Here is a 26,161-nt window from a genome sequence, read left to right on the forward strand (position 1 = left end):
CTGGGGAATGTCTTAAAAATAAAATGTTAATACATGCTGACAAAAAATTTGCAATCAACACAAGCTTTTTTTGGAATTCTGATACTGTTGTCATTTTAGAGCTCTAGCTTCAGAAAGTTAAAATCACATTTTAAGAAGTATTAGCCTACTACAATTGTGTACTGTATTAAAATTAGTTGGAGGATCTAAAAAAAATTTAATTAGCAAAAATGAAAGAAATCTGGTAAGCAGAAAATACTTTTTTACAGCAGTGTTTACACTTTATTTTGCACATTCACAATCAAATCTCTCTTTACCACATTTAAATTCAATCAGGGAATAACTTTACATAATTTTTCATGTGATTACAAATGCTCTCTGCAATCTGTGTGGCATCTTTCATACGATTGTAATAGTCTAGGAAAAGGCCATCTGGGTTAATAAGGTATATTACGATGGTGTGGTCCACTATGTAGTCTCCATCATCATCCTTGGGCCCAGCACTTGCATAAACACGGTATGTCCGTCCAGCTTCCTGCACCTCTTCTGGCGTTCCAGTTAATCCTATCAGCTGTGGGTGAAAATCTTTAACATATCTAGCCATGGCTGCCACATCATCTCTTTCAGGATCAACAGTTATAAACAGTGGCTGCACTCGAGGCACCTCAGTGTTTTCCAGCAGCGTTACAACTTTGCTCATCTTTTCCAACTCGTCAGGGCAGATATCAGGGCAGTGTGTGAAGCCAAAGTACATGAGCACCCAGCTCCCCAGAAAGTCCTTTTTGGTCCTGCGCTGTCCTGTGTGGTCCAGCAAATTAAAGTCTCCCTGACCCACAGCTACATTTCTTAACTGCTCAATCCGCTGCATCTGCAGCCTTTGCTGCTTTTCCTTATGTACATACCACCAGATGCCAAAAAATGCACCACCTAAAAGCAGTGTATAGGCCAATCGAGTTTTGAGTTTTATCTTGCCTGAGGAGTCAGGCTTTGGAGGTTGGGTAGAGTTCTGAGAAAAGCTGGTTTGCTGTTTAAAAGTATATGATAGCTTGAAGCAAAGAAGTGAGCTAACACAATGGGATTTATTGGAATGTGCTGTAAGCAGTGAGGAGTGACAATATGTCCTTGGTAAATTATGTAAGTTACATGGTTGTAAAGTATAACTGGCTTTTAGAGTGGTCCTCAGGATGCTCCATGATGTCATATAACCAGCAAAAGTCTTAACATGTAACATCTTCAGACCTGGAAGGGAAAAAAAATAATAACTACTACAGTAGATATAAAATGTACACAGATTTTTGGCACTGATGCACCACCCGAGCACCCCATGAAATGTCTTGAGCCAAATGCAAACCTTCCTTACAAATAATCACACCATGACAAGATCTGTGTGCAGTAAACTGCATCCATTATTTCATTTAGTTATTTTACACTTTTAAATAAACAAACCAGAAGTCTAGAGCAATTGTCTTTTTAATATGTATGTATTAAACATGAACATCCATAACTCACATGTGTGATTTCACCATATTCAAACTTGTGTTACACTTAAACAGTGTAGAACCATTGCTATTAACAATTCTATTGTTACACTTGTGTCCCCACAGTGGTAACAAAGCCCATTTAGAGGAAAGATGAGATTTGAAATTGGTCCTTCACAGAAAAACTAATGCCATGCCTGAAGATAATTCATGGTTAAACCCACATTTTTTCTACCTACAGCATAGTGGCTTCTTTAATCTAGCCCTTCACATTCCAATTGAATATTTGTTTAAATGTTAACTGTTTAAATGTTTCCTAGAGGGCCCTGACAGTTTCCTTCTTCCTTTCAGTTTGTTTTTCTATGGAACTGTACAGGTTATAGGTCACAATATTTATTTATTTATTAGGATTTTACCGTCATGTTTTACACATTTTGGTTACATTCATGACAGAAACGGTAGTTACTCGATACACAAGATTCATCAGATCACAAGTTTAATGTCAAACACAGTCATGGACAATTTTGTATCTCCAATTAACCTGACTGCATGTCTTTGGACTGTGGGAGGAAACCCACGCAGACACGGGGAGAACATGCAAACTCCACACAGAAACAAACCGCCCCCCCCACCCCACGTTTTAAAATGATCGCACCAAATTTTAAATTTTTCATCTAGATACACATGGGTGTGTAGACTTTTGTATATTAACTGAACACTGATCATTCAAAATAAAATCTTTTAAACATCTTATTTAGTTATATATGTCTGTAGCTTCAACCACACAGTAAGGAATATCGTGGCTTTGTTGTCCTGTAGTGTGGTTTATCAATTTGCATTTGGCAAATTTGCATTTGGCTAACATGATTGTCAATAAAGCAGAGAAAACTCGGTTCCTGGAAACCCTACAGAGAATCAAAGTGGTTATTCGGGCGGTGGATATTACAGCCAAAATCCTTTATCTTGGCATAAGTGTTTCTTACATTTACCCAAGATGAACCCAAGATATTTCATGTTTGTCTGGTCAGCTTAATTTTATTTGTTAATATACATTCATTTCAAAAAAAGTTGGGACAGGGGTTAATTTAGGGTGAGAATACTGGGACCAAGATGCATTGTAGGATGATCGACCTCAAAATGTACAGATGTTTAAGGACCTGCTGGTCATGTTCTGGTACCGGATAGCACAGTGCTCCATCTTGAGTCCCATGTCTTGGCAGGTCAAAGCTGTTTTGACAGCATTTTAGCAATGTGGTCTTAATGTTTTGGCTTGTCAGTGTATAACGCTTAATGCTTAACTGTGTACCACAGTACCCCAAAGCCTGACACTGACGTCTTACAGAAAATAGACTTTGTAAATCAATACGGTCAACTAGTTATACTGACAGATTCTTCAAGAAGACTCTTTAAGTCAGCATTCCATCCGTTTTTACCATTGTATGACTGTCTATAGTCTATGTAACAAATAAGCCTATAAGTGTTTTATTTGATGCTTTAGTAATGTTTAATGATAAGTGTGCCAAAGACTACATTTAAATCATTTTCTTTTGTTTTACTGGGTTTAAAATAGGAGAGCAAAACAGTTATTTTGTAAAAGTCATTATTTCCAAGCTTAGAGTTTCACGTTCATATTTAGTGTTTGGATAACAGTTCCTACAATGGTACACTATCTAGAATATAATGGCAGTGAATAAAAATAACATGGCATACACGCACTATGTAGTGCACTACATGTTTAAGTAACTGATATATTGGTTTAGGACGTTGCTATGCTATGCCTTCTCTTTTGAGTACAACACTGGCTACTAAATAAAAATGTACAACATAGCATGATGTCTATATATTAAAAAGCTGTATATACACTATATACTGCTGCTTATTAAATAATATATTAAATGTTTTTAATTAAAATATTACAAAAAAAAAATCATTTACCTTGCAACTGTCATCTGCTCCACCATTAGCCGGCTACGTAACTGTAATGAGTAAACTACCCTGTAGTTTAGATGCAGCAGATTCAGACAAAAGATACAGCATTTTTTTTTAACCATCAAAAATTTTTAAGTGTAACAAGTTAAACGTTTTTACACTTAAAATGACTGCAATGGTATTTCTGTAACTATTGTTATTTAACAGTGATTGTGTTTAGCTGTAATCTAATCGAACCTTGGCAGATTGGCAGATTCGTTTCTTTAGCACCTGAGACGTTGTATGTAGTGTCCACTAGAGGACAATGTGACTACAGCGTGCAGTAAAAGCAGGACCGGAGTAAAAGTGTTTGGTCCGTCACCCCGAACAGTTTTCGAGGACCATTTTTACTCCATCGGGTTTTCTTTGTCCCCCATTCTACTTGAGCCCTGGTGAACCATTCCCTTTTCCCTATTGTGGGGCGCTGGATTTAGTTAAATGTGTGAAATACACCGATTAGTCATAACATTATGACCACCTTCCTAATATTGTGTTGGTCCCCCTCTTGCAATGGTCCCAACTGCAATGCACTGTATTCTGACACAGCAGGTATTATTTAGGTGGTGGATCATTCTCAGCACTGCAGTGTCAATGACATAGTGGTGGTGTTTTAGTGTGTGTTGTGCTGGAGTTTTTAAATACAGTGTCCACTCACTGTCCACTCTATAAGTCACTCTTACCTAGTTGGTCCACCTTGTAGACGTAAAGTCAGAGACGATCGCTCATCTATTGCAGCTGTTTGAATTGGTCATCTTTTAGACCATCAGTGGTCACAGGACGCTGCCCACAGGGCACTGTTGGCTGGATGTTTTTGGTTGGTGGACTATTCTCAGTCCAGCAGTGACAGTGAGGTGTTAAAAAACTCAGCATTGCTGTGTCTGATCCACTCATACCAGCACAACACACACTAACACACCACCACCATGTCAGTGTCACTGCAGTGCTGAGAATGATCCACCACCCAAATAATACCTACTCTGTGGTGGTCCTGGGAGAGTCCTGACCATTGAAGAACAGCATGAAAGGGGGCTAACAAAGTATGTAGAAAAACAGATGGACTATAATCAGTAATAGCAGAACTACAAAGTGCTTCTATATGGTAAGTGGAGCTGATAAAATGATCATTGAATGTAGAAACAAGGAGGTGGTTTAAGTGTTATGGCTGATCGGTGTATTTATCACAGTTGCAATTGTGGTTTGTACAACCCCAAATCAAAAAAAGTTGGGACAGTATAGAAAATGCAAATAAAAAAAACTGTTTTTCTGACGTTGACCTTTATTTTATTGCAGACAATATGGACCCAATATATTCCATTTTTTTTCAAGGTCAACTTCATTTTATTTGGTAATTTACATCAATTCCTGCTTTTCAGGACTGCAACACATCCCAAAAAAGTTGGGATGGTAAAGCATTTAACACTTTGTAATATTGCTATTCTTTTTTTTACTTTAGCATCAGTGGTTAATTATGTACAATTTCTGATAGTTTTTAATGACAGGAAATATGTTGTAATTGAGTTTACCAAAATAGGGCACATCGCAGTGGAAGCTGCAGTACTGTCCCTTAACAGCCGTGACCAATTAGCTTTGTATTCAGTGAATGCCCTTTTCAGCTGGGCACAGAGGAGTAGGAGGAATTGGTGAGAAAAAATTACATGTAAAAGGACCTACTTAGGCAGACCCATCACCCATATAAAAAGTCCCGGTTGTCATGAGAACCAGTTTGGCATGTACTTCTCTATGCAAAGAGGATACGTGCCTGTTATTGAGCTCATTATGAGCCACGGCTGTTTTTTTGGAATGGTAAAAGGTTCAATTATACTGAAGAGCACTGCTTTCACAAAACAGGAAGGAACTAAAATGTTAATCTGGATAACCAGATCTTTAACAAAATGTATAGAAATTTTATTGACTTCAAACTGTTTAAATGGATTTTGTGTATTTACATTTACATGTGCTTGACAGACGCTTTATCCAAAGCAAATTACATTTGAAAAGATATACAAATAAAAGGGCTAAAGGTTAAGGGTCTTGCTTAAGATTATAACACTAGAATTTCTAAATTTTAACTTATATACTTATGATCATATCCTGCATTACATAAGTTTTTAGCCACATAAATGCCCTCTTGTTCTGGGACCAGTGTCTTTACTTATAATCACTATATTTATCAACTTCATTTAAGACTAATACCTGACACAATGTAAGCGCAGATTGCAGGTCGCATCACGCTTGTACATCTAACTCTGTGCACATTTAAAGTGTATGTACTTGATTATTAATTTAACTTATTGGTACAGTATGATGAGATCGCTGAAAATTATGACAATATGAAATGTTTTTGCTTGTATAAATATGGGCTTTAGCCGTAGACTCTGAAAAAAACCCTAAAGATGAGAACTTTAAAAACTCAGAGAAATTATTTTACACAAGAAGATATATGACAACACTAGTGTCAACATAAGTAAACAGTGAGGATGGCATCAATATGGCTGAAAAGCAATGCAATTATGATTACTGGTTTTATCATAATGAAAACTCTACTGCATACCAAACAATCTCTTTTCCATTATTTTCATTATTTTATTTAGTTTTTTTTGCTTCTGTTTCATGTTGTAAGCCTTTAAATGTTGGTGTGATCAGGATAGCTAGATGTGACATACCAATGCTCCAATGCTGCACATACATGAGGAAAATAGGTACAATTTGCATTTTGCCACATACTACACCTTTAGGCTTGTACACCAGTGTCATACACAATGCTATGGAACATCATGAATTCCTTAATAAGTCAGTGGCGCCATATCGACTTAACAGCTTATGAAGTGCATTAACTCGGTTTTAATGCATGAAAATTATTAAGAATTTTAATTGGTTAAGTAGCTGTTTATAACACTTTTAATACTCAAAAACTTTAACTCAAGTAAGCATGAATAAACTTTAAATTGGCATGTACAAATGTGCCAACTAAACATGACATGTAAAAACTGCTAAAGTAGTTGACTGAGCCCTGACATGACGCATAAACTGTAATAAATAGGTGGTAATTACACCTGAACATAACAGATAAAACATGTAAAACTGATGTTATATAAACCATAAAATTTAACAAATAGCCATATTTTACAACGTAATCTGATGGGCAGTAATTCCATTTTAAAGATACACAAAACAATAACAAATGCATGTCTTCCAGTAAAGGATGTGGAAAATATCAACGTCCACTTATTAACATGCCACTCTCTTTAGCTTTTAGTTTTTGTGTATATGTGTGCCAGCAAGTAAGCAGTGCAAACAAGCTGTTACTCATGTGTAATTAATTACTGACTTGTCTTTAGGAGAAGCCATCTTTTGTACACAGAAGATTTGAAGAAGGGACATTGGTATTTGGTGAAAGATTTAGAATGTCCTAGGAAATCAAAAAAAGGTTCGTCTTTATGTCCTAAGGTTTCTTAGGGGTAATTTATTTAGACAGCCTTCTGAAAACACCATTATATATATACAGTGTATCACAAAAGTGAGTACACCCCTCACATTTCTGCAGATATTTAAGTATATCTTTTCATGGGACAACACTGACAAAATGACACTTTGACACAATGAAAAGTAGTCTGTGTGCAGCTTATATAACAGTGTGAATTTATTCTTCCCTCAAAATAACTCAATATACAGCCATTAATGTCTAAACCACCGGCAACAAAAGTGAGTACACCCCTTAGTGAAAGTTCCTGAAGTGTCAATATTTTGTGTGGCCACCATTATTTCCCAGAACTGCCTTAACTCTCCTGGGCATGGAGTTTACCAGAGCTTCACAGGTTGCCACTGGAATGCTTTTCCACTCCTCCATGACGACATCACGGAGCTGGCGGATATTCGAGACTTTGCGCTCCTCCACCTTCCGCTTGAGGATGCCCCAAAGATGTTCTATTGGGTTTAGGTCTGGAGACATGCTTGGCCAGTCCATCACCTTTACCCTCAGCCTCTTCAATAAAGCAGTGGTCGTCTTAGAGGTGTGTTTGGGGTCATTATCATGCTGGAACACTGCCCTGCGACCCAGTTTCCGGAGGGAGGGGATCATGCTCTGCTTCAGTATTTCACAGTACATATTGGAGTTCATGTGTACCTCAATGAAATGTAACTCCCCAACACCTGCTGCACTCATGCAGCCCCAGACCATGGCATTCCCACCACCATGCTTGACTGTAGGCATGACACACTTATCTTTGTACTCCTCACCTGATTGCCGCCACACATGCTTGAGACCATCTGAACCAAACAAATTAATCTTGGTCTCATCAGACCATAGGACATGGTTCCAGTAATCCATGTCCTTTGTTGACATGTCTTCAGCAAACTGTTTGCGGGCTTTCTTGTGTAGAGACTTCAGAAGAGGCTTCCTTCTGGGGTGACAGCCATGCAGACCAATTTGATGTAGTGTGCGACGTATGGTCTGAGCACTGACAGGCTGACCCCCCACCTTTTCAATCTCTGCAGCAATGCTGACAGCACTCCTGCGCCTATCTTTCAAAGACAGCAGTTGGATGTGACGCTGAGCACGTGCACTCAGCTTCTTTGGACGACCAACGCGTGGTCTGTTCTGAGTGGACCCTGCTCTTTTAAAACGCTGGATGATCTTGGCCACTGTGCTGCAGCTCAGTTTCAGGGTGTTGGCAATCTTCTTGTAGCCTTGGCCATCTTCATGTAGCGCAACAATTCGTCTTTTAAGATCCTCAGAGAGTTCTTTGCCATGAGGTGCCATGTTGGAACTTTCAGTGACCAGTATGAGAGAGTGTGAGAGCTGTACTACTAAATTGAACACACCTGCTCCCTATGCACACCTGAGACCTAGTAACACTAACGAGTCACATGACATTTTGGAGGGAAAATGACAAGCAGTGCTCAATTTGGACATTTAGGGGTGTAGTCTCTTAGGGGTGTACTCACTTTTGTTGCCAGTGGTTTAGACATTAATGGCTGTATATTGAATTATTTTGAGGGAAGAATAAATTTACACTGTTATATAAGCTGCACACAGACTACTTTTCATTGTGTCAAAGTGTCATTTTGTCAGTGTTGTCCCATGAAAAGATATACTTAAATATCTGCAGAAATGTGAGGGGTGTACTCACTTTTGTGATACACTGTATATACCAACACAAGATATATATTACTTTACTGGATGATTGTGCCTTGCTTGTTGTATGAACATACCTAAAAGTGATTGCCTCAATATCCTTGGTTAAACATTTGTCACACAAAATTATTTCAAATCATTCAACATATTTAACAAAGAAAACATACATATAAAACCCCACTTATTTATTTTATGAATAAAATTATACAATACTCATATCACATTCATGAAAAGGCAATAATTGTTTCTTTCCTATAGAAATTTACATGATTCGCTTCTGCTGAAATGCTGAGATTCTTATGATACTTATGAAATCCTTATGATTCTTATTATCTTGCTTTTTTTGGCATGACATGTTTAGGATTAGATGGTTGTAAAACATAGGGCAACTGGATTATCTTTATCATTGAATCTTGAGCTGAATGGGTTACACTTGCAGAAACACTGGATTCCACTTCTTTTAGCCAAAAACAGAAATGCCAACATGCTTGTTCATAAGAAAGTGGCAATATTATGAACCACAATGGAAACTTGTAAAAAGATATAAGCATATTGAGACAATGTTTAAAAAAGGACGCATACTGGGGCACAGCTTAAAAGTGAAACATATTGGGCCACTGCTCATAAGTAAAAGCTTTTTTGGGACACTGCTTAAAAAGAAACATGGTTAAATCAAATATGTAAAAGGACCTTGCCTAAAAGAAAAAGCACATTATTATCCTGCTGGAAAGTATGTTTATAGTCAGACCAATGTCCTAAACCAGCAAAGATGTTTTCTGTATCATCTAATTAAGACACCTCTAATTGTATTCAATTCACAATTCACAGTGCATGTTGTGTTGTGATCACCATAACTAATGATTAAATAATTAATTTTGATGTGTATTAGCTGCAACCCTTGTAGAAGACATCAGGTTTATTTTAATATACACCGATCAGCCATAACATTAAAACCACCTCCTTGTTTCTACACTCACTGTCCAATTTATCTCCTACTTACCACGTAGAAGCACTTTGTAGTTCTACAATTACTGACTGTAGTCCATCTGTTTTTAGCCTGCTTTCACCCTGTTCTTCAATTGTCAGGACCACCACAGAGCAGGTATTATTTAGGTGGTGGATCATTCTCAGCATTGCAGTGACAATGACATGGTGGTTGTGTGTTAGTGTGTGTTGTGCTGGTATGAGTGGATCAGACACAGCTGCTGTGTGCACTGCTGGAGTTTTTTAAAACTGTATCCACTCACTGTCCACTCTATTAGACACTCCTACCTAATTGGTCCACCTTGTAGATGTAAAGTCAGAGATGATCGCTCATATATTGCTGCTGTTTGAGTTGGTCATCTTCTAGTGGTCACAGGACGCTGCTGGACATCCAGCAAAGACAGTAAGGTGTTTAAAACTCCATTAGCACTGCTGTGTCTTATCCACTCATACCAGCACAACACACACTAACACACCATCACCATGTCATTGTTACTGCAGTGCTGAGAATGACCCACCACGCAAATAATACCTACTCTGTAGTGGTCCTGGGACAGCCCTGACAATTGAAGAACAGCATGAAAGGGGGCTAACAAAGCATGCAGAGAAACAGATGAACTACAGTCAGTAATTGTAGAACTACAAAGTGCTTCTATATGGCAAGTAGAGCTGATAAAATGGACAGTGAGTGTAGAAACAAGGAGGTGGTTTTAATGTTATGGCTGATCGATGTATCAATGATGTTGTTCTAGTAAGCAGAGAACACAATATTAAATCTGTTTTTATGACTCTGTAGAGAACCATTACCCCTGCTTACTTTTCTGGCTCTTTAGTATACAGAACAAATTTTATTTGTGGGTAAACATGCCAGTCTGACTGATGTTTACACACAAACATCATGTGTTTTGTATTGGTCTAGGTATTAAGTTACTAAAAAGTGAAATACAAAAGTAAACTGTTGGTGCTGAAGCAATGAATACCAGCCAATTACTTCAAACATTGTCATTTTATTAGTAAGCGTTTTCTTTTACACAAAGTCAGTGGCCACATCATTTAAGAATGCTAGAAGACGGAAAGTGTGAAAGCACTGACTAGGAGAAGTATGTACCAAAAGATCAATGTTCATGTTTTTTCTTCTGGAAAGTGGACTTAAGGAAGGTGACTTCTCTAAAAAGCATCTAGTTGATGTGATCTAGCAATTGATTGGTGTCCTTTTTTAGCATGTATTTTGATATTGTGCCCACAGCAACCCAGATCATTTCAAAAGTATTACTGTGTCACCAGAGCACTTTACTGTAGGGTTAAAGCACTCAGATATGTTCCATTCTCTTGAAGCACACCACACTTTAAACAGCAGCCAGTTAAACAGTCTTTGTAATTGAGTTTATGTTATCTGCGCTCCAAAAATAAATTATTATTTTAACCTAAACAGGTTACCTGAGCCTCCTTTGCATTTTTATACATGTCACAAAGCACAGGAAAATGTTAACACTTTTCTACCATACTGTTGTGTGACACTTTTGTATAGTATTGTATCATGCAGTACTGGCTGATAGCACCACTGAGATTAGATATTGGACTAGTGTATTTTACTACTGCACCACCGAGCTCCCAATTTAAAACCTGACAGTATAAAGTATTAATTGTTTTAAAGTGTTTGTAAATTATTTCTTTTGTTAGCTGCATGGGCTAATTAGTTTACTTAAGTCCATTTGTGGACACTGGGAGAACATGCCAAACTCATCAATGACATTGGCACATTACCTGCTGCTAGTATTTAGAACATTTTATTGATATAATCTGAATATTATTTTCTTTGGCTGACCTGTTACCCCACTTTACTTTAGAAAACTCAGTTTATAAAATAATTTTTAATAAATATTTTTTTGCTGTATAAGCACACAGTCTGTACATGAATAGATTGTTGCCAGTAATTGACATTGACAAGCTAACACAAAAGGAAACAGATGGGCCTAGCCATGCTTCATTGTCTTTTACAAACATCCCATATCATTATGTTTTATGATATTGTGTATGCTGGACAACAGGTCTGATCACCTTTAACTTATAAAGGACAATGTTTAGAAACCTTTATTAATGATTAGCTAACAGGAAACTTAAGCTCTGCTTACCAGTTATTGTCTGCGTTTGCTCTCTAGACCTTATGCTTTTATTGGTCTTTTATGATGTAAAGTGAGATATGCTTAGCATTTTTGCTTACAACTTAAAAGGGGAACAGAAAGAGGATTTATTACACCATCTGCATTATGTTAATGTTTATATCATTGTTTGGGAGTTTAAAATTCTGTTTAGAAAAAAGCAGTATAAATAAATATAGGGAAAGCATATACTTTCACTGTTGTAGTGATTTCCACTTTACTCTGTAATCACTATTTATTGCAAATAAGTATACATGTATGCCAAGACACAAAGATGTGATTAAAAATTTAATTACTCCATCAAATAATTATTTCTAAACTCTTACAAATATTTAATTTAATTTAATTCAAAGTCTTTAAGCATTGCATTTGTTTTATTTTGACCATTTATTATTTTCTTTAAATAAACTGTCTATATAATACAGTGGCGATTTCTCTAAGACTGCATGGGAAGCTCAGCTTCCCCTAAAATGTCAAAAATTAAATGGTCAAATATGTACAGTCGTGTTAACATTTCATTGACTACAAATGCGTTAGAACACGTTCATCTCGAAGACGAGTTCGTTCAGAATCAGCTACTTATCACACTCGATTTTGTTAACTTCTCATACATTCCCTTAGCATTGACATGCATTTGCCCGTAGAAGCTGAGCGTCTATTCCCTTCAATGGGACTGCATGGAAGGGTTTTTTTCATTGCTTTGAAACTCGCCGGTCATTGGATAAATGCCATGATTTTGTCCCGCCCCCGGACGCTGAGCGTCTCTGGGGTGAATGGAGCTGTGGGCGGGTCTGGACGCTGAGCTTCTGCAAGATGATTGGAGGATCAGTCGAAAGGCTGAATCCCGTTTTGATTGACAGCTATTTTGATCTCTACACCATCACTTAATCCAGGGGTCCTCAAACTTTTTAACTTAAGGGCTGGATTACTGTTCTTCAGTGTTTCGGGGGGCCGGACCGCAGATGAAATAGTAAACACACCCCAAAAAAAGCTATTTACTATGTATACTGGATGTATTGTCTGCTGTGTATAACTGTAGTATAATTTTACTTCATAATGATAATGCAGACATTTTTATTAATTTTAATCATTTCCATTATCCCAACTCATACAGTGTTTCCCCAGAAATCAGTGTGAACTGTGAGTCTGCTTTTGCCTGACGAGACAGTAAGCATCAGGTTCCATATTTGTTACTGCCAGTCATAATAGGTAATAAGTGTTGATGAGTGAGTCTGAATCTGGTTGGAGATTTAAGGTGTTTAAACTTCGATAAAGTCTGCTCACAGGTACAGTGGTACCTCGGTATACGTCCTTAATCCGTTCCAGATCCTTGGATTCATACCAAACAGGACGTATACCAAACGAATTCTTCCCATTAGAAATAAAGGGAAAATGATTAATCCGTTCCCATGACAAAAAATCCTATTGTTATTGGCATATTATACGTTGATGGGGTTGTATAAAATAATGTATAAAACGTATAGTTCCGGTCCTAAAATCTGATTGGCTGAGCCGCGTTCGAAGCCGCTGTAAAATCACCGATATAAGCGCACCTGTCACCACCTCACATCATTCCATATTAATACGCCACTGAAATGAAAAAGTACAAACTTGGTTGAACACTATTTTAAGTCATGTACTATACATGGAAATGTCCAGATTAATATAAACAGTAATCCTGATCATTAAGCGGGTGTTTCGTATAGTGTAATAGTTTGCGAATGTTATGTTCGCCCTCATGTTGCCTAGCAATACGGCACACCGTTAACGCTCGTGGCTTTGTCTCGCGAGAGGTAAACAAGAGTAGCGCACGGTGTCGTGACTCATTTTGACCCGTACAAGTCGTATTCCAAACAAAGGTCGTATACCAAGTAAAATTGTTCGTGTCCAAACAGGACAATAATTCCTGAATCTGCATGTAGTTAAGAGCATTAGTTTTAATGAAATCAACACAGGACACAACGATTTTCATAATGCAATTCCATTTAACTGCTTTGCAACACAGTGCAGTGGCTGCGGTCAGTCATCTCTCTATTGATACGCACAATCACTCCTCTCGCCGAACCCACCATGCTTGGAGCGCCACCCGTTGGATCGCTGCCGTATAATCTACGGAGACTCCAGGTGGCCAATTTTTGTTTTTTCTGTTATTTTTTTTCCGCTATAATACTGTGAGTTTAAAGATGAACAGGGGCCAGACAACATGTATTGCTACTGTGGTTAAAGGGGCCGGTCAGATGAAAGCATTGGGCCGTATACGGCCCGCGGGCCGTAGTTTGATGACCCCTGACTTAATCACTGGGAGCTTCAGTCCCATCGCGGATTTTGCGAGTGAAGTCGAAAGACAAACTGCAACCCATTTCAGGCCATTTTCTTGAAAAGGAATGGAGGGCAGAATTTATGTATAAATAAATTGACACATTTTATGACGTAAGCCGACAATGAGCTTCCCCTCTTTGAAAGACCAGCAGCCGCCACTGATATAATAGATCTAGGTCTATATAAGGATAGTAAATATAAAATATACTTAAAATTAAACATGACAGGATTGAAAGCAATTTCAAAAAGGACTACAGTGTAATTCAACACTCTCACAGACACTAGTGACAATGTGTTGTATTTAGTGTTTTTAGGAAAAACATGGTTTGTTTCTTCCTTAGTCATAGATGTTGCAAACTGACACAATGTTTATATATTATCCCCTCATTGACTTCTGTTCATCTGGATTTTCTTGTAATAGTTCTGGGCATTTTACGCAAAAACAGACACATATATTCCCCTATTTACAATGCCATGTCTAAATACTTCTTTCAGACTCAGAGGTTTGTATCACCTTTGTTACAGTGTTTTACCTTGCACAATAGAGGTTAAGCAAATTGTAAGTATTGCAGAGTAAAGAGTATTGCAAGTCACCATGCATTAACAAGCTAGCTGCAGGGGCCAATTAGCCAATTTTTGTGCTAATAAAGAAGACCAAGAATTCCCTAAACAGACATGGTAAGGGGAAGTCAACTCATATGCTCAAAACATTATTGGAATGCAGGGTACACTTTGTTCTGTTCATGAAGGATGAAAATTGATTGAGTCCCAATATATACGACTGCACTAAAGACTATAAGAAGAAGAAAATAAATCACACCTGCAATGTCTACTCGGGAAATTCCTTACATTTTTGGGTCTGTTGAAACTCTTTATATATATTTGTAAACTGTAAAATTTTAAACTTTAGTCCATGCTTCTTCTAGAAAACTTAACAGTAAACATTTTGAACACCCTTACAGATCAGTACACTGTTTTACCCAGCCAGTTTTTATTCTGGACAGCTAATATTTCTAATTGTCCGCCTGGGCATTCTCCCTACTCAGGACCTTAGGAATATTTACAATACAGTACAATTCAAATGGTTTTGGTACACCTAACTGAAAAAACAAGTATTTATCGACAGTCCCAGCATCCCATAATTAAATTGCTTCATGTGTAAAGCCCCAGAACCTTTTGCAGAAAAGCACCCTCATGATATGACAGGGATTATTGTAGGTTTAAATGAATTTGGATTGTATGTAAAATACGTCTATTTCCAAACCCAAGATGAATTATTCCTAAAGAGTTTTTGATGGGCATCTTTGTGCTTGTTTTGAAGCAGGGGAGTTAAGTGTGGGGTGTAGGAACAAATATAATTAAAAGTAATGTGTCTGAGCCACTCTTTAACCTTGCTTAGTGTTGTTGAATGATTTTTTTGCCTGAGAACCCGATAACTAAAAAGTTTCCTCACCTCTACCTTGATGGCTACTTGAGGCATAAAATCTTCCCGGTTTATATCTTTCACACTGAAAAACAATGGTGCAATCTTCATTTAACAGACAAAAGTTAAATTAAACGATTTGAAAAATGAAATGTTTTGACTAAACTTAAGTGTATTTTGTAAATATACAATGTTTATAGGCATGTTTACCACTGTGCTGTAATAATTAGGGGTGCCGGAGTCTAAAGCTACTCTCTGCAAAACTGGCATTTTACTCTTAACGATTTCACATTTTAACTACATTTTCTGTTGTTTTACCCCGAGGTTAAAGACTGCATGTCGAGACTGCTGTGCCAACAATGCTGACCAAAAATGTCAAGAACTCACTACAGACTTTATCACAGACAAATAATGAAGAACTCCAATTATTTTTTGCTAGTTATAACTTTTAGTTTAATTTAATTTTGTGTATCCACAAAGTTGAATCAGTTCATCTGGACACAAGTTTGTTGTAGAGATACGTTTCGTCACTCAATCCGAATGACTTCTTCAGTCTGTGATGAAACGTATCTCTACAACAAACTTGTGTCCAGATGAACTGATTCAACTTTGTGGATTTGTGTACCTGGATTATTGAGCATGCATCAACTAATTTTGTGTATGTATGATTTGTGCAAATCCTATTTATTCAAATTATCCTCCAGGCCACCCAAGGAGGATAGGGGTCCCTGCTGATTCTGGTTCCTCTCAAGGTTCCTTGTTGTAATTTTAAGGGAGTTTTTCCTTGCCACTGTCACCCTCGGCTTGCTTAACAGGGGTTTTTGGTCTGTAGGTCCTGGATTCTGTTGCTTTGAGACAATGTTCATTGTAAAAAGCGCTATACAAATAAAATTGACTTGACTACATCACATTTCCTATAAACTACACTTTTAAAGGATACTAACTGTTGCTTTGCATGCTTTTTTCACCATATCAGTTTTGTTTTTGAAACAGGACAACAATTACATAGCTTACAGTTATTGTTTATACAAAATTAAAAGACATTATGTATGTGTGTACACTTGTACAAGTAAAATAATGAACTGGAAGTAAATTAAATGACAAGACAAGTTCAATGTGTGTGTGCTCTTCTGTGTTTGAATAATATATTACAGTTTCTAGTCATTTTTAAATAAAGTTTTGGGTAAAACAAATTTACATACACGTGCATACAGGCGCATACGCCCACATGCTGTCAGGGTAGGTTTATTATCTAGAGCAGCAGTTAGCTGCAATAAGCAGTCACAGAACAACCAGTGGAGAGGTCCTAACGTACTGATACACTTACGATTAAGAGAGAAACGAGTCTGTACTTGCAGTAATATCTCGTCCCAGCTCCATGTGCAGCGCTGACGCTTGTAACAGTAGCCTGTAGACCCGGAGACAGAGGAAACAGTGGGTAAGTGTCGCTAATGCTTAACTTCATCTCTGTGTAGTTTCACTAACTACAGATTTCTATGCGCCACACGGACACTTGTTTGATCGAATAATGAAACGCTGGTTGTTGAAAGCGCAACAATAATACATTATTGCAAGTTTCCACAAATTATTTTAAGTCAGTTCAGTCCAATCCGATTCAGTTCAGTTTAGTTCAGTTTAGACAGTCCATTCCATTCCTTTACGTTAGTTCAAACCATTAAAATACGTTTTAATTCCAGCCTGTTTAGTTCAGTCTTATTTTCACTAACTGTTGCTGTTGCTGTGCCACTGTCCCATTCTACCAGTATAGCCACAGTTACATGCCCAGTTCGGTTCAAAGAGAAAATTAGTTCTGTTTTGGTTTGATTGGATTTGATGTAATTGAGTTTACTTAAGATGATTATTCTGTTAATCAGTATAATAATATAAATTGTGTGGCAATAGAAATGTGTCAATCGGTAACGACTCTTTAAATTGCAGTTTATTAGTTCATTAGAGCTGTGCTGTAACAAAACAGCGCTGTTTATCTCAAACTGACCACGCACGTTCACTCTATACAACTTCCATTTGAGAGACAGAGATAAGAAAGCATGGCAGAGGAGAGGGACATCATTCAGACAGCATGTGGTTAAAATGTGGTTAAAAATTCACCAGATCCAAATGCATCATCATAACAGTATGGTTACTTTTTTAATGTTATAGAGCAAAAAATCCCTATAGTTCATGGATTCTTTAGTGAATCTAAATTCTTAACCTCAATCCAGTTCTGTTTTACTCAGAATGTTTATTTTGACCCTTTCTGTGTAGAGTTTCATGTTCTCCCTGTGTCCATGTGGGTTTCATCCAGACTCGTGCATCAGACTGCCAGATAGAGAAGCATAATTTGTCATTCCACAGAACACGTTTTCACTACTCCAGAGTTCAGTGGTGGCATGCTATACACCACTCCTACGCTTGGCATTGTGCTTGGTGATGTAAGGCTTGCATGCTGCTGCAAGGCCATCAAGCTCCCGATGCACAGTTTTTGTGATGGTGTTAATGCCAGAGGAAGTTTGGCCCAAGAGTTCCAAGAGTCAGCAGAGCGTTGGCGACTTTTAGGCACCATGCGCCTCAGCATTCTGTGACCCCACTCTGTAACTTTACTTGGTCTGCCACTTCATGGCTAAGTTGGTGTGGTTCCTAAATGCTTCGACTTTTCAATAATACCACTCACAGTTGATTGTGGAATTCATTGATCACAAGGTGTGTCCCAATACTTCTGTCCATACAGTGTATGTTAGATATGTGCCATGATGTATTTTTAATGGACAGCAGTAACATAATATTAATTTAATTTACCAGTTCCTGAGAAAATCAATCCTCTAAACATCCTGCAGGGCTCTAGAGTGCGACCAATTTGGTCGCACATGCGACCTAATTTCTCAATGGTGCGACTGAAAAAAATCTGAGGTCGCACCGGTGCGACCAGCCGTTCGAGGGGGAAAAAAAGGCTCTGTGACTCTGAAAATCTCCGGTGCAACAACAGACACACATTACGCCCATATCTAATCATATCTATATGTCTAAACCAATCAGAGATAGTGAAGGGCGGGACCAGCGTCATCAACGGTGGGCGTTACACAGCGAAAGTTAAGAGTAGTAATATCATGGCGGAGTGTGTAGATTATGTGTGAGCATTTGTGCTGCTGTTACAGATGTTGGTTTTTATGTAAAAACATCAATCAAATATCGGTGATTAGAAGACTCATGTTTGTCTCAGTTGTTGTTTTCTTTAGTTCACTGACGTGAGAAGAGTTTTGCGCTTCGCTTTCACCGCGACTCTCTACGTAAATAACCGATTTGCTCAGCGCTCGACTCGATAGATAAAACATCATTAAAGTTCCATGATACAAACGAACATCTGTGTGAAATAACCATCAAATCCAGTCTAACAGCTCCACATGTATCTGTGTTTCACGTTTGCTGTTTATATTTCACGTTAAGCGTTGTTCGTTCTGTCCAGGTCACTTTTACCACGTCATATCACACAGTTCATCTTTTTTAAGGCACTTTAAAAATATCAGCGGCAAACTGACTCAAAATGTAATAATGTCATGTAGCCTATGTCAATAATATGCGTCTCGTTACTGCATTAACCATATGCAATATTCTTATCATTAAATGAGATGTGCAGTTTTAAGCCCTTAAAACACTTGCACTTTTAATTTAGATTTTCTTTTTATTTCATTTATCTTGAGTTTAAATTTCAGCTCAGTGAAGCACTTTAAGCACCAACACTTTTTCAGTAAGTTACCTTTCTTGCAGAATTGTGCTTCAAATAAAGAACTTTATGTTGACCAGATTGTTAGTTAATCATTTACAAGTCAATATTGCCTATATGGACAGCGATTAAAAAAAAAGTGAACCTGTAAAACTGAGGTGTTAAATACGATGCAGTCGAAAATTTGGGTACACCTAACTTTTGTGCTGGTGCACCTAAGAAAAAAAGTTAGGCGCACCAGTGCAACCAGTGCAAAAAGTTAGTCTAGAGCCCTGTCCTGTTGATATTTGCTTCCACAAAAAGGTAAATTGTATGCTTTATTGGCTTTAAGAACAAGAAGTGGTAGTAACCAAGACAGGGTAGTCAGCTGGTTTAGGCCTCTTTCAACTCTTGTCATATCGCTAACAGAGTTATTATGTTAACTGCATTGGATTGAAGTTTTTCAACCTCAATAAATAAAATTAGAATGGTGCAAAAATCCACTGAGCTGCAGTTTTTCAGGCATAAATGACCAGACTGGTTCAAACTGATATGAAGGATAAGTGAACTTAAATAACCACTATTTACAACTATAATAAACAGTATTTCAGGTTTTTATGAGCATTTCAGAAGGCATCTTTGAATACTGGTGCTAATGGGCAACAACAGCAGGTTTTACTACTGTCACCCAAGAACATGGGGCTACAGTAGGCAAAGGGTCACTGACAGTGAAACAGTTAAGAATGGCAAAAATGTTGCCTGGTCTGAATTTCATAACTTAAAGAAGTCGCAACCTCTGCTGTGAGATGCAGACAGTAAATCAGTATTTGTAGGGAACATGTACATGTCTAAAGGGAGTGAAACCCAATGTGGTTTCAGCTCACCACTATTGTAAAAAGTGGGTAACTGAGTTACACTGATGTCAGTAACGCGTTACTGTACGTTACTATTTTTGCAACTCGGGGAGTGACGTCTGGCCTATGCGACAATTATGTCACAAGCTGCGTCTGAAATCGCATACTTACAGAGTATGCACTAGATTGGAGGAAGTATGCACTACTCGGCCGGTAAAGAAGTACATACTTTTAGTACAGAAGTATGCAGTATGCACACAACACCGCTACGTACTACACGTGGGGACGTGATGACGTAATATCACCATAGTTACAGACTCATTACAAACCCCACTCGCCAAAATTTTGGATATTTATCGTCTTTTTGTTATTTATTTGACTTAAAACATTTTATTTTATTTATCTTACTTACACTTGTGAACAGAGGACTCCGTTTTCCGCGTCTTTCTGGTTTCTTATTCCGCTTCAATTGACTACGCAGCTCCAGTTGCATTACGGCAGCTGCTGAATGTAACTAATAAAGTTGTACTTCTACAACTTGTAATCTAACTTAGTTACTTTTAAAATCAAGTAATCAATAAAGTAACTAAGTTACTTTTAAAATCAAGTAATCAATAAAGTAACTAAGTTACTTTTTAAAGGTAACTATGCCATCACTGCTGAGTTACCATCAGGGCCGGAGTGGGCCCCTTTTTCAGCCTGGGAGTTTTATGCCCAATCCCGGCCCACTTTTTCCATGGAGGAGGAATTTGAATAAATGAAACAGCAGCTAGCTCTTACAATGCCTTTTTATTGGGTATATAACAGAAAACACTTCACTTAAACATGTGTAATTCAAATTTAAATAAGTTAAAGATTTAAAAGGTAAAAAATTTGATAAAGATGAAAAAGTATTTACATTTGTACATTGTAATAAGTTGAAATAAAAATTAAAATTGCATTTGTCTTCCCAACAGAGAGGTGCTCTATTGTTAGGTTTACACTAAACTCGTAAGTAGCTTCACTATACGCATATTTAGTAGGCTACCTACAGCATCAAAAGCCTCCTAAGCAGTGCACTGGTTTCTGTAACTTTATTAATAACGGTGTCATTGTCTATAGACATAAGACAGGGGTCATCAAACTACGGCCCGCGGGCCGTATACGGCCCGATGCTTTCATCTGACCGGCCCCTTTAACCACTGTAGCAATACATGTTGTCTGGCCCCTGTTCATCTTTAAACTCACAGTATTATAGCGGGAAAAAAATAACAGAAAAAACAAAAATTGGCCACCTGGAGTCTCCGTAGATTATAAGGCAGCGATCCAATGGGTGGCACTCCAAGCATGGTGGGTTTGGCGAGAGGAGTGATTGTGCGTTAAATGCAGTTAAATGGAATTTAATGCACTCTTTTCTCATCTCTGTGCAGGCGCCATCAATCAGCCAGCAGAGGTCGTAATTGCACCAGTCATGAGAGAGAGAGACCCCATCCGGCTTAGTCCCGCCCATATCTGAACAACAGGCCAATCGTTGTTCATGTGGCCGCTCAGCCTAGCCGGAAGGCAGAGCTAAGGTTCGATACGATGTATTCGAGATCCCAACTCTGGTTCCAGTGTGTGTTTTTACCGCTGTGCCACCTGAGCGGCCCAGAATAGTGTTTTCTTAATACTATAACATTACTGTTATGCTAGACCCTGCACATTTTAGGAAAAAGCTCTATAACATATTTAGCAGCAGGGTAATTAGTTCTGAAGTTATCTGTACATTCTTAGTACTGTTATGCAAACCTGTTTTACATTAAATGTATTCACAGCATGCTTATTGTTTAGAGACCCTATAATAATTAAAACACTGAATTCTCCCACAAGACACAAACTTACATATGTTTACAATGAGAATATGTGAATAGTAAAGATAAGTTATCAGTAATACTAGGACAAAGGTCAAGATAAACGCATTATAAAACTGGGTGCCACGACTTTATTAGACTACAATATTAAGGCCAGGTAATGATGGTTACAGATTCTTTAACTAAAGTCAGAATATTGCACAACCCAGAAATAAACCAGATATCCGTCTGTTCTTGTTTCAATCGAATAATCAAAACATTAATGTTGTATATGACATTTCGTGCTGTTACATTTACAAAGAATAATAAGTATAGAGAATGTACATTAGTATTCTATGAGACATTATGATACCAAATTTGTATTATACCATTTTGTTTTTCTAAAACAAGTGAAATCTCCCGAGTATTAGTGACTGGCACAATTGCACCATTTGTTACACATGTGAGATTTGTTACATGTCAAATAACATTACACACATTGTCTGCATAAAAGATGTTAATGGATAATATTAAACAATTAAAATAAATGCAATACACACTAAATAGCTAAGAATATCTGGACACCTGACCATAAGCTTGTTGAAATACTATTCCAAAATGTGTATAAATATAAAGCTGGACCTTTATTTGCAGCAGCTTTAACAACCACCATTTTATTTTACTTATTTTTTGTGTGTCTGGGAACATTTGTGGTCATTTTGTTAAAACGGCATTCGTGAGGTTAGACACTGGTGTTGATTAAAAAGGCCTAACTAGCAATTAGTGTTGCAGTTCATTTCAGTGTTTAGTGTGGTTGAAATCAGGGCTCTGTACAGCGCACTCAAGTTCTTCTACAGCACAGTTGTTAAACCATGTCTTTGTGGGCCTTGTTTTGCATAGAATAAAACAAAGCCTAGAATTAAATTGTTTTATATACCTGTTAGCTATGGGTGTGGCTGAAACACTTGTCATATTGTGTATAGTTAGCATTTCATGACAATATCACCATGGAAAAGAAAATAGTTTCATGTAGATGACGTGTTCATTTATTTTTACTTAGTGAACAAAACACTTGTATGCTCTAAATAATGCATATACTTATGTGAAAATTAAGATTATAGTGTTTTCAGAATAAATTAATGAATAAAATGTTTGACTGGAAGGGGGAACAAGATATACTTAGGGCTGTAAATCATTGCACTTTGGGGGCTGCCTATGAGTGCAAAACACTGAAACAGCCTGATGTGTCAGAAGTCAGATAAGAGTTTGCGAGTATGAAATGAACATCTAGGACATCGTTATTTTGGCAGTTCATTGCAAAGAATGAAAGCAGAACAAGCAAAAGGGGGAAAACTGCACACTACAGCAGGCAGGAAATCCTTTGAAGTTCCTTCCCCATGATCTTTTGTCAGAAATACCTTGTAGCAGCCTTGCTTTGCTTAGGTATGTGTTGTCGCATGATGACGATGAGTGCGTGTGTCTGTGAGAATGAGTGTGTAGTTTTGGGGCAGAAAACCTCATAGCATGCATCTGTTCAAGATAAAAAAATGCAAGGTAAAAAGGTTTTTTATATTTGATGAAAACCACCACAAGGCAACTTCTGTTAAATGCTCACGTTGACACGAACAGCCACATATACACATACAAAGGGTCATCCAGTGAGAGAATATAGGGATTTCAAATGCATATTTACATTACCTCATTTCTATAAAAGCTGGGACATTTTGTAAAAAATTCCAATGTTTTCACTGATCAACTTTACTGTATTTTATAAATATAAACATATTTAGATTTTAATGCCTTGAACACATTTCAAAAAAGTTGCAACAGAGGTCTGTTACTCCTGTGTTCCATCACCTTTCCTATTAATGAGACTTTTTAATGACTTGTGAACTGAGGACAGTAATTGTCCAGTATTTTTATTTTTAATTCTGTGCAATTGACATTGCCTTAATGGCAGCATATGTCTCTCCCAAATCCCAATAGTACCTACCTACCACACATATGGGGTTTCATCAGTGCCTATGGCATTGGTGACTTGCATATCCTCATTATGTACATCAAAATAATGTACATCAGTGTGTGACTCTCTGTATGCAAAACTGATCCCTGTGTGAATCCACCTTGTGCAGGTGAAAAAAAGCACTTGGCTGCTAAACACGTCAGAGACGGCATGTGGTAAGTACAAACCTCTTTAATAAATGCATTTTTAATTTAGATACATGCATTTTTTTATTGCCCTAAAAAGTAGGTTACTATCAAAGACAGATGATTTGCACCTTGCTCTCTTATGTTGTAGCTTGTGTGTTATCCTCAGACGATAGTTTATGACAGTAGGTTCAATGATTAATGTAATAATGGGCAGTGTATAAGAGCTTTAGGCAGCGCACAACGTAAGGCTGCCAAATCCAGGATTTTTCTTTGATATGGATAACATTAAGGTTGGGGTTGGAGGTTGAATAGTGACTTTTTTATTCCAAATATAGTCATTTTTATTCCACTATTGTGCTTACAACCCTTTATGCTTCCCCATTGCTGCCCAAGAAAGGCTGCGGGCTAGCACACACCTATGGTTGTCAAACACTTGATTTCACCAGACAATTGTGGATTCCTACAGAGGGCTTTAACATGGACACAAGAGAAACAAGCTATGGCTTTGGTATTGGTTTCACACTCAGCACCATGACCATACAAAAACTGTAGCAGCTGTGGGAAGGTGGCATCTAATCTGATCTTTTCTTTTTCAGACACAGTCAAAATGTGACTCTAACCTAGACATTACATCATTTTATGTAATACTCTAATGTCCTCCAGAACTTCTCGTTTACATTATACATACACAAAAATATTGGTTATTGAATATAGTGATATAGAGAGTGGTGAATTTAGCCAGAATGTAAAAAAAAATCTTTATTTTTGTTATTCTGGACAATTCTGTACATAAACATCTTCCTGCTGTCCAGTTTAGAGCAAACAGAAAAAGTTCTAATGGCTAACAAGTGAGTACTGACTCCTCTCTCTTTCTCTGTCTCTCTCTCTCTCTCTCTCTCTCTTGCTCTTTCTCTCAGCATGTTAGACAATATGGTAGCTAGTGGAGGAAAGGAATGTTAGAATGAAGTAAACTGTGGGTGAGTTGGAGGCAGTGGAAGGAATGATTATGGTGAATTGTTAACTGCTGTTTCGGATTTCCCACACTAAAAACAGCTATAATAGATGAAACAGTTTCTCATGATTTACACAACCCACAATTGAAACTGGTTGTGTTTTAGCATCCGTTTCTGACACATGCATGTAGTTTAATGTAAGGGCTGCATAAAATTTTAAAAACTAAATGCAATCATTAATAATCTACAACATAAACCAAATGTTTTTTGGCTTTCATTCCACTTTGCCATTTTAACCCAGTATTTCTTTGACTGCATAATATTTTCATTTATGTATACATTCAGTGTCTGTTTTGTACCAATGCTTTATTCTGCTTAGGTTCACAGTGGGTCAGATGCATTGGGCTAAAGACAGGAAACACCCGGGACAGGTCCATCACAGACACACACACACAAACCAATGGCAATTTATTTTTTTAAATACATTTTTTAAAGTACACCTTATACAATTTAGGGGAAAACCACCAAACGGAAACTCACAGCTTAAAAAACATTACTACATAATACATATTTAAATGGTTACAAAGTACAACATTTTTTAGTGATGTAACATTAGTCACAGTAGTTTACACAATAGTCAACACTGAACAGTTCATTACAAGCACTAACTAAACATGCTAATCATAGTAAATAGAGATGCAGTTGGTATATTAAAGCTATTCTTAACAAAATTAGTGTAGGTATTATAAGATAATAAGCAGATTACCTTTGTACTGGAGCATGATTCAAATTATAATTAAAATATTCACTTAATTATTGGAAAAGAAAATTGAAAAATAACGTTACACACAGAGCAACATGTGCCTAGTTCAAACTCACAACCTTTTGATTGATAGCCCAAAGCTTTAACCACTAGGCTACCAATGTCCCACTGAACTTAGCTGGCACATGCACACTGAGCTCTAAAGCTTCCACTGTTGGAGAATATTGATTTTTTTAAGACTGACAGCATCTAAGTGTCATTATATTTTAAATACTAAGCAGGGTTTAAGCTCAGTGGCATAAAGTCAATCTATTCATAGGCTGAATGTTATCAAGTAAATAATTGGCTAAAATGTCATTGTTGTGACAGACCTGATTAAAACACATTAAACTGTCATTTTATTTGTAGGTTTCCATTAGCCTACAGTTATGTAATAGTAAAGTATGTCAATAAAAGTAAATGCGTCTTTTCTGTGCTCTACAGGACAACTT

General features: G+C 37.4%; 1 protein-coding gene across 1 annotated transcript; it reads right to left on the reverse strand.

The window, feature by feature from the left end:
- Positions 1-253: 253 nt before the first annotated feature.
- On the reverse strand, positions 254-3,432 carry LOC134322436 (protein SCO2 homolog, mitochondrial). The gene is made up of 2 exons (XM_063004063.1): positions 3,393-3,432; positions 254-1,218 (listed from the first exon to the last, which is right to left on the reverse strand). Exon 2 carries the CDS (start codon positions 1,208-1,210, stop codon positions 308-310), a length of 903 nt encoding a protein of 300 aa, XP_062860133.1. The 5' UTR covers positions 1,211-1,218; positions 3,393-3,432; the 3' UTR covers positions 254-307.
- Positions 3,433-26,161: the final 22,729 nt, after the last annotated feature.

This window comes from Trichomycterus rosablanca, chromosome 1 (genome assembly GCF_030014385.1).
Source record: "Trichomycterus rosablanca isolate fTriRos1 chromosome 1, fTriRos1.hap1, whole genome shotgun sequence".
Lineage (NCBI taxonomy): Eukaryota > Metazoa > Chordata > Actinopteri > Siluriformes > Trichomycteridae > Trichomycterus > Trichomycterus rosablanca.

Bases quoted from the DNA above. Each gene is read 5' to 3' on its own strand.
- LOC134322436 (XM_063004063.1), bottom strand. From the start codon at position 1,210: ATGTTACATGTTAAGACTTTTGCTGGTTATATGACATCATGGAGCATC.